This window comes from Daktulosphaira vitifoliae, unplaced genomic scaffold (assembly GCF_025091365.1).
Source record: "Daktulosphaira vitifoliae isolate Bord-2020 unplaced genomic scaffold, ASM2509136v1 Scaffold_2, whole genome shotgun sequence".
Classification (NCBI taxonomy): domain Eukaryota; kingdom Metazoa; phylum Arthropoda; class Insecta; order Hemiptera; family Phylloxeridae; genus Daktulosphaira; species Daktulosphaira vitifoliae.
The window spans coordinates 47,129,896-47,140,566 of NW_026099573.1; the positions used below are offsets into that span (position 1 = coordinate 47,129,896).

General features: G+C 28.6%; 1 protein-coding gene across 2 annotated transcripts in view; it reads right to left on the bottom strand.

The window, feature by feature from the left end:
- The window catches only part of LOC126899172 (uncharacterized), a 19,206-nt gene extending 9,190 nt beyond the window's left edge, over nt 1–10,016 (bottom strand). Inside the window, exons 1-4 of one of the 2 annotated variants that reach the window (XM_050673775.1) lie at nt 9,998–10,016; nt 1,304–1,407; nt 1,139–1,165; nt 526–561 (exon numbers count right to left, since the gene is read on the bottom strand). In XM_050673775.1, coding sequence (XP_050529732.1) covers nt 526–561; nt 1,139–1,165; nt 1,304–1,397 — 157 coding nt within the window. In that variant the 5' untranslated portion in view covers nt 1,398–1,407; nt 9,998–10,016. Of the gene's footprint in view, nt 1–525; nt 562–1,138; nt 1,166–1,303; nt 1,408–8,268; nt 8,430–9,997 lie in introns of those variants that run through there. The other variant, XM_050673773.1, reaches the window with a different exon arrangement.
- Nucleotides 10,017–10,671: the final 655 nt, after the last annotated feature.

The following is a 10,671-nucleotide window of genomic DNA, read 5'->3' on the forward strand; positions in this document are numbered from 1 at the left end:
CCCCCCCCCCGAAAAAAATCCTGAGATTGCTACCGATATTTTCCGTAAAATATCGGTTTCTCGTGTCGTGTTACGTTTTAAACGAACTCGTTTTTGACGATCACCCGACCGATAAATCGATCGTGTAACGTTAGAAATTGTCGAAGATATTTTGTGGTAAAACTCGGAAGTGTAGAATTTCAGATAATAGTGTCGATTTCAGTAGTATCCGGAACTTGTGCGAATCGTCAACGGAAAATGTCTCGCATCGTTCAACGTTTTTATCGATTTCGTTACGACGTGTGATTATCGTAATGAAATATTCGTTTTAAGTAGCCACCGCTCCGTTTGTCGTTAGTAATATCGTATTATATTATATAATATCGCGGTTATCGGCATACACGTGGTTATTAGAATATCAATTGAACACGCGTAGTTATTAGAATAAATAATAAATAGAATAACTCGTAAAAACGACAGGTTTATTACACTCGATATGAATACTCTGTTAATTCGAATCTCGAGTTTGTAATCAAAAGACCGTACCTTTATATTTTTCTGCAACTTGCCGTATCATAATATCTGTAAAATCGTAAAATGTTCAATCACTAATTATTATTGTGCTTACGATAATTTCTAACCAATTTTCATATTGAACTGCCAGAACCGATTCGATAAATTAAAATAAAATCAAAATGAAATATATTTAGCAATAAACGAATTCGAATAAGACGATTCAAACATAATAATAAATAAAATATATAATCGATTTCGCGGAAAAAATAAATTACACTACGATGAGTGGCTCTCGAATGATCGATAAAATTCGTATTGACTCGTTGTCACAGCAGTTGATCTCCGAACGTTAAAAAACAAATAAATAACCGTCGTTAAAGTACGCGTAACTCAAGAGAATTACAAGAGTAATTACAAGAAAAAAGTACAAAAATCCGATTACGGACGGATTCGCTACGTTATTGAAAGATAATAAATATATGAGAGATACAACATAAAGATAAAATACTTTCGTATAGAGACGCAACGACGACGGTGTTATACACACCGTCGTGAGAGGACAAGGGCTACAGGGCAAAGTTCTTAAACGGCATCGCGGCGAAAATCTCGATTGCGTTTTAAACGTATTAAATTCATAACTCACTTGTTTGTTCGATTTTTTTAGCGGCACCTAAATTTTCAATAGAAAATTTATCATTAAAACGTTTCATCTTTTAGTTATATTTTTTCAGGATGAAAAGGTTAAAATATATTTTGTAAATAAATAATAAAAATATAACGAAAACGACTTATTGTTTACTAGAATTACCTTTCAGATCGTCCAGACTTTTTCTACAGTTTACACTCTCTGACATGTAGCAAACAACGACAATAGCAAAAGTAAACACTTTAAGACGGTCCATCTTTTTTTTTCTAAATAAAATAAGTTATTATTGATGATTATCATTAAAATACAACCACCTGTCTCATACATAAAATTTTATAATTTTTATAAGGAATATTTGCATTATTCCAAAAGCAACGTAAACTTATATTTCCTTAATTAGGACATAATTACGAGTTTATAATTTATAAGTGTAACCAGGGGCGTCATTTCAGTTTTTTTTTTTTTGAGTGTGCAAGATTTCAAGTAGGCCATTTTGAAATTTCATCAGGCTATATAAAAATAGATATACCTACTTAAGTAAACAAAAAAAAACCCAACCCAGCACAGTAGAGTCGTAGCACAGTTGGAACGTGGTAAAGTTGGGACAAGTAAAGATGATATCTGACAGTGATTGAAATCACTATCATAAAAAACGCTTCGATGCAAATCTGTAAATAGTATTTAATTTTAAGAAATTGGTGTATTATTAAAAGCAAAATAAACTCCTATTTTTTGTTCTACATTGACTAGCATTTACACATAAAAAATTGGTCGTCGTTGTAAATTTTATTTTTTTGAACTTCTAGTATACAGAGTGATTTTTTTATCATAACCTACTCAATTACTTGCAGAATAATAATAATTTAAACATTTTTATTTATTATTATCTTTAGTTACACATTATTCTTGAATTTTTAACTATGTAATACTTTTTAAGTTCATCCCTTATGCCTGGTAAGGGTGTCAACTTTGTTTTTTTAAATGGTAACACATATTATTAATTTAATAAAATGTTTGAGTTTTTAATTTAATAGTAAATGGCATTTGAATTTTTAATATAACTTTATTAGCTTATTAGATATAAACATTTAAAGTTTCAAAATTTTGAGTTAATATACATGTATAATACACATGGGATTGTAAATACAGGTAGCTAATTGGATTTTTATAACATCGATATTAGCAGTTACACAGCATTGTTATTATCAATTGTAATAAGGCACATTGTTATGAGTTTATAAATACACTAACTGACAATACAGAAAGTATATCTATTGATAATCATAATTGATAATAAACAATCCGTGACTGAGACAGCAATGTCATAAAAATCCAATTAGCTACCTGTATTTACAATCCCATGTGTATTATACATGTATATTAACTCAAAATTTTGAAACTTTAAATGTTTATATCTAATAAGCTAATAAAGTTATATTAAAAATTCAAATGCCATTTACTATTAAATTAAAAACTCAAACATTTTATTAAATTAAAAATATGTGTTACCATTTAAAAAAACAAAGTTGACCCCCCTCCAAGGCATAAGGGATGAACTTAAAAAGTATTTCATAGTTAAAAATTCAAGAATAATGTGTAACTAAAGATAATAAAAAAAAAAAAATGTTTAAATTATTATTATTCTGCAAGTAATTGAGTGGGTTATGATAAAAAAATCACCCTGTATAAAACAAGCTTTATTTTAACAATATTGAAAAAAAACACAGTATTCCGAAACATTTTTAAAAGTTATATTGAAAAAGTTCTACTTTTTATACAAATTTTTAAGATTTCAAAAATTCAAAGTTTTTTTTTTAATTTTGAGGAGGTAAAATAATCAAAATAAGTTTATATTTATATTTAATGTGGAATGAGGGACTAGTAGATTTAATTAGTGAGAAAGATGTATGAGGGGAGGCTGTGACATCAATAAAAAAGCATAAAGCAGTAGGACCAGATGAAGTGCTAGTAGAAGTATGGAAAATATTAGGCGGTGTTAGCATAAGGTGGTTGAAGGATCTTTTTAATAAAATCTTATTAGAAGGGAAAATTCTAAATTAATGGAGAAATAGTATTGAAGTGTCGATATTTAAGGGTGAATGAAACATACAGGAATGTGGAAATTAAATGTGATGTGGGGACGGCTGATGTTAGTATAGATGATTTGGAAGATCGTGTCAAGTGGAAGTTTTAAGATAAGAGTGACTAAATAACTGGAATTAAGGCGAGGAAAAAGAAGAAGAAGAATATTCATATTGAATGTTAGTTGGATTTATGCAACTTTTATAAAAATTTTTGAACTGATTACTATGACAAACCTTATTTAAAAAACCTTTAAAATAAACAAAAAAAAATAAAATTTAAACACACACAAAGAAGACAGGTCGTTGGAACAATTTTTTATTTTTTTTAATTTGTAGTACGTAACACAAATTTGATTTGACATATTTATTTATTTATTATAAATTTTTCAGGCAATAGCCCAAAAAATCAATATGTATTAGACAGTTAACTAGGTAACTTAAAATTATCTAATAACTAAAAATGAAACATTAATATGTTTCATATATATAACATATATGACATATGTTTTAAAGACCCAGTATTTCCGGAACATTTTTAAGACTTAAGTAAAAAAGTTGAGTTTTATAAAAAAATTGTTATTTTGAATCCTAGTTTGTGGGAAGGTAATGGATTAGATTATCATAAAATTGATATCAAATGAAAATAAAATACGTAAGGTGCTTATATAAAAAAAATTATTTTAATTATTTTATCATCTTTTAATAAGTTATGTCAATTTTTAGAAAAAAATGTTTAAAAAATATTGAAATTTACTAATTTTAATAATCCTAATTTTTTGAGAGATTTTCACCAATTATGGAGAACTAGGGAAAATTTTTCAATTTTTGAAGGTAATGTCTTCAACTATATACGATTTGTAATCTTTTGACATATTATTCATCAAAATCGGTCCAGTGAGAGCTGAGCAAAAATAATGACAGACAAAAAAAAAAAACAAACACATTATGATAAAATTAATACCTTCTCAAATTCGCATCGAACCTAAAACTGTTACGAACATCAATATCATTATCTTGCGTCCGGTACGAATATCAATAGTTCAGTATGATATATTTGAATCGATCATTTCAAAAACGACATAAGTTATCAATTTTTCAAAAATGACTTTTTGTCAAATTTGATAATTATATACCTGGTTACGTATTCTGTGAAAAACTACATTTATCAGACTCATATTTAATACGAAATTTACTACAAGAAACTAGAATCGCTGCAAAATCTACACAATTCATTGACTTGTGTAGTTTTTGCTGTCATTCACAGATCGCACTTTTTGATGTTATGCAAATCTTACCCTTACCAAACATACCAGTACAAGACATTTTTTATGTAAGACAATTATGGGTGAATTGTTTTGGGATTAAAAATTTGAAAACTGAAGAATCTACGTTTTACATGTACCATGAAGATGAAGCTTGCAAGGGGTCCAACGATGTGTACTCTATGTTACTGGATCATATAAATAATTATATTAATTCAGATATAAAAGAATTATAATTGTTTTGTGATGGTTGTCCGGGCCAAAACAAAAATAATACCGTTAAACGATTTTTGCTAGCATTGACAGATAGTCAACAATTTACCACTTTTTCCCACTATGAGGACATACATTTTTACCTAACGATCGAGATTTTGGAGTTGTTTGTAATGTATACACATTATCATCATATGTATACACAGTAATCATGAAAAGATAGCGTTATCTTCTGTCCTTTTATCAATACGTATTTCAATGTTTAATACCGTAAAATAATACATGAAAATTCAAATTTTCACAAACTTCAAAACGCTACAGAATATTTACTACTCAATATTAATAAGATATTTTTTTACTAAAATTTTTCTTAAATTCTACTCTACAAAATAGCTATCTTAGATTTTTTTTTTACATTTTATTTAAAATTTAAAAATAATTAATATTTTTAATAAAATGTAAAAAAATTAATTATTGAGATATAGCTATAGACCTAACGTATAACTATTATTTAAAAAAAAAATCAACTAAAAATATTAACTGGATCAAAAGTTATTTAAATTGTCAGTGAGTGGTGGGCCACTCTGTATATGTGCCAGATGAATATATTAAAATATATTAAATTATATATGTGTGTGTATAATATATGTGAATGAATGCAGTGAAAAGTTCAAAGCAATAATGTTTCAGATGGATCAAGCTTACGACTCTAAAAAATGGTAGCCGTCATACTACAAAAAGACATGTTTATCTGTTGAGACATTTGGAAAAAAAAGTTCCAAAGGACCAAAAGCAATCCTTTACCCCATCTACATACATGATTTTCGAATATAATACATAATATAAAGGTATTGTATTCGCACCTAATGTTATGATCGTTTTTCAAATATATTTATTGTTAGAATCCGAACTAAACCTGCCTAAACAAATACATAAAGTATTTATAAAAACAACATTTTTTACTTTGATTCATCTATATTAAAAAAAGTCATGTCTGTTTTGATTTAAAAAAAAAAGTGTTATAAATATCGCAGCAATTACAACGGGCTTTAAATTAGCAATTTTTTTGAGCGATTTCCACTGTTTACGGCAAACGAGGGAAATATTTTCAAAGGCGCGACTTTTTAAATATCAAAGACGGCTATTTGAACGCCGAAGAAGACTTCTAAGACGACTTTTGAAATATCAAATATATATATAGAATATATGTATAAAAATTGTATTGACGAACATTGGATAATTTGGGTTTAACTCAGAATATTTAGACACAGCACGACTTTTAGTATTCTACGTTGTTAAAGGGGTTTAAAGATATTAGTAAACAAATATTCGATAACGTTGTCATCAGGCCCGCATTTAGGGGGGGGCATTGGGGGCATTTGCCCCGGGCGGCAAATTTTGAAGGGCGGCAAAAATCTTAATAGGTATACAATTTTTAAAAATTAATTATTTTTATTTAATTTAAAATTTTTTCAAACAGAACAATTTATTTTTATGAAACAAAAATATCTATTTCTAAAAAAAAATATTACTTTATTATTTTCTAATTTAAAACGTGTACAAAGATATAAATGTAAAAGAAGATATATCAAAGCTGTATAACAACATATACTACAGTTAGTAGTTAGATAATAGTATTGATTATACATAGTAATTTTTATAATCAACAGCACTATAAATAAAGTAGGCGGCAATTTATTTGATTCATGTTTTTATCTAATTTTAACAAAGTATTGATATTTTCTCCCTTAAACTGGTTTTATGGATGTCGTCGGCCGTTGATAGTCGATTATTATTGGAATACTAAGAAAGTTAAAACACAATAATTTGTCTCATTTTTCACAATATTACTATCTAATAATGTCACACTAATAATGTGTTGTGTACAGACAGCTCATTGTGTTTAGTACTCGACTACAAGTGACCGAGTTAATATGTTGAGGTGTTTTTTTTTATTTGTATATTTTATTATTTATTAACGTATTAAAATGAGAGATGGCAGAAAACGTTTAAGTGGAAGTGCTTATAAAAAAGTTGCTAAATTAAAATTAGAAAAACAACAAAAAGTCATTTCTCAAACCGCAAAATTAATTTCATTTTTTGGCAATCAATCTCCAATTCGCCAAGTGAAATAGAGACTACAGCTGAACAGATTTTAAATGAGTCTAGTGATAAAAAGTAATTTAAAAATCAAATGTTAACTTTTGTACGTTATTTCAGTTTTATATAAATGAAAAATTTTATAATTTTCTAGTGAACATCCTCTACATAGTACTTTTGAAACCATGGCAAATGAAAATCAATTAATTGAATATTCGGAATTATTAAATACGCCAACTAAAAAACCCAATCCAACACTTTTGGGGGGCGGCAAAATTAAGTGCACCGGGCGGCAAAATTCCTAAATGCGGCCCTGGTTGTCATAAATGGATAAACTATTATTTATTTATAGCCAGAGCAGTATTGGTTTTAAATATTCGATTCACGACTAAGTTTTATTCGCTATGGATAGGACACAGTCGTCTCGCGATGGGAAATCAGGGAAAAAACTCGCCCGTGACGAAAATAAATGTACAATGGAGGACATGGTAAAACAATTGTTGTGCATATCCCACCAAAACGAAACCATAAGAACTCCCTGATGTGATACATTTGGCATTATGGTTAATTTTATTAATACCATTACATTAATTGTATACTTGAATACCACTCAATTTACCTGACACCCAACAGTCAAACATCCTAAAGAAATAATTGACCGTTTGTGCATCATTCGTACGCTTACTTTCAACATAAATTTCGAGCTCTTCTAGTAAATTTACCGTGATTAGTAATTGTAACATTTAGATCGTAGTGATCTAGTGTTTAATTCGTTTAAATCTAGTTTAATTCGAATATTACACTTATCGTTATATAAAGAGATGCTCATTGGAATACAATTGAGAAAATAGCATTTGAAGTTATTTTCGTAATTATCTACCCAATTTCTTGAAATCGAACACTAGAATTTGCACGGATACAAACAAGGCGCAACAAAATGTTTTAAAAAAAATCTAATAGCTTTTGATTCGGCAAATATTTCTCGTTACTCTTACGACAAATTAATTTACCCGTTCTCAAACTATATTAAAATCATAATTTTTATCGCGGAAAACTAATAACGAATCTTATGAAATTATGTCTATCAAATAATATCGTGAATTACTCTTTGGTTTGGGTTCTCTTATACTTAAAATACGGTTTGTGTGTATGAAAGAACCCCGACTAAAACGTACAAACGTACCTATGGTGGTTCCCCGTTTAAAAAAATAATATTACTAGTTATTTCATTTTTGTGAACAATGCTATGATCGCTAGTCGTCATGAAGTTTTCCTCGAAATATAATAGTTAATCATTAAACTAATTTAATTTAATTTATCTAAATTTAATGCGCTCAATTGAGTACATTATTTTTATTAAATGACGTATTTAATGGCGTATTAAATGACAACGAAACGCTTATTTTGCCGTTGAGTTTTATTATCATGACGACGTGATCAAATAAAATAGACATTAGTGTTTACTTACGATTTCGAAAAAAGTTTAACGTCTCCTTCAATAGAAATATTATAAATGTCACGATTTATTATTTTTTAACTTTTATATTAGTCGATACAAAAAATAAAGCGTTCAAAAATTAAAATTAATATATTTGTTTGGCAATTTTAGACGTTTTTATATTAAATATATATTTTACACGAAAATTTCAAACAATTTATCGTAAGAGTAATTCATTTGTTAATGTATAAATATAATTTGTGCGTACGACGTACGCAAACAATAATTACACAAATCACAGTAGTCAAATAAGCAATTTATCGTCGTAATAACCGACCCGCTATTAGAGAAAATCGATTCTTATAGTAAAAATAACAGTGTTCACAAATCGTAAACAGTGATTTATGGGTCTGTTTTGCATGTTTCAGTGTCAGCGTGATTACTGTTCAACTACGTCTCATGAAATTATTTTTTTTAAATACCTAGACACCTAATCTTTGGCTAATATTTCAAAACCATTTTCACCGTTATTTAACAATAACGGGTCATTGCATTTGGAGCTGCTTTATGTGGAAAATCCATTTTCTACAATCCCTTACCACCCTCCTCACTCCTCGTACTTACACTCACAACTCGTATCGAGTTTCGATTTGTAATCAGTTAGAGCTGTTCGCGGTTTAGGGACGAGATCAGAAAGAAAGCGTCCAACAAGTGTTCTCGAACGACGGCAACATTATCGTGTCGCGCGTATCACGATGAACACGCTACCGGCTCCATAGAAGTGCGCTGTGAACACGTCACCGGTCTCCATAGAAGTGCGCTGTGAACACGTCACCAGTCTCCATAAAAGTAGCGTGCTTCCTCATTACGATGCTGTGAGCCGGCGGTAGCGTTTATCGATTTGCGGATAAGTAGATATCCATTGTTTGCGTGCATTACTTTCGGTAATTCGAACGGGTTTTTAATTATCAGTAGTAAAATCGTTCAATGTGTACGTGCCGAGAACCAAAACGTCAAATATTACGACCGGTTGTCACGGGCCCGCAATATTTCATTATTATTTCTACATTTCATTCGATAACTCGATACTTTCAACGATTCTGAAATGACGGGACTTTGTCCGGTCATGACGTGATACATGATCACACACTGGGGTGGGTCGTACTCAATTTTTTTGTATTTTCCATCAGAATAGAAGCATCATCGTAGATTACAAGTAAAAGAGCAAATCTATGAAATGTCCAATAATTTAACTTTTTTTTCAATTGTATAATAAGAATTTAGTATTTCTATGGGAACGGGATTTGTCAGTAAAATTTATAAAAAGAAACGACGAAATCGAAAGAGATAGCGTGTAATAAACGTGTCGGTGACGCTTTTTAATAATTTAAAAATTATAATAATAACCTTATAAAATAAACAACGATTTTAATATATAAAAAATTTTTAGTTAGTTAAATAAGACGCTAAAACGATTTTTTTTCTTTTAAAGAATTATTATTTTTACCCGTTATAATAATCATCACAAATACTATAAATTTACCGATTTTTTTGCTTCAAATATATTGCAAAAAAACACATGTTAATCTACGAATGAAATATAAACGAATATAAAACATGGCATTTTACAAATAAACATGGGAATTTGTCGAACGATAAAATAAGACGAAACCCGTAACACGTTTTTTCAGAAATCTAGTACATTAAACAATTCGTTAAAAGCGTAAAAAAATACATTGTTGCAACATAAAAATATTACCTCGATTAAAAATAACCAACCGTCGTCTAGTATGAATTTGTATTACTCCTCCTCAATCCATCCGATAGAATAATAAATAAATTTTACCAGTAGTCGATAAGTAGAACAATAAACTATATTTATTAATTGTAAACGTCGTCATCTTTTCATTATAACTAACACAGACGGCGATACGAAATAGAGAACACACTAGGTATTTTTTTATTTTTACGCTCCAAAAAAATTATGCTTATAGTTTTATTATTCGGATGAATAAAAATTTATTAATCATCACTAATTACTGTATAAATAGTTTCTGTATTAATTATAAATACGGACATAATTAAAAAAAGAGGGAAAAAAATGGTTAAATTAATTAAATTAAAAATTTATATTTTCAATAATTATACTGAAAATAAAAGGAAACGTATTCTCTTTTAAAGAGAAACGCATTTTATTAGATGTTTTTAAGGTAAAATATTTATTATTTCGTATTTTTTTTTCAATACGAAATAATATGTTTTCAAACACGACAGATTATTTAAACTCGAATCGACATATTTTTTTAAAATTAGCTCAGCGCATTACCTGCTGTCGTAATATGCACAATGTTCCGCATTACGCATCTTACATTATCAATAAAAAATTATTACTCTATATTTAATACCAATTGTATACAACACAAAAAATTAATT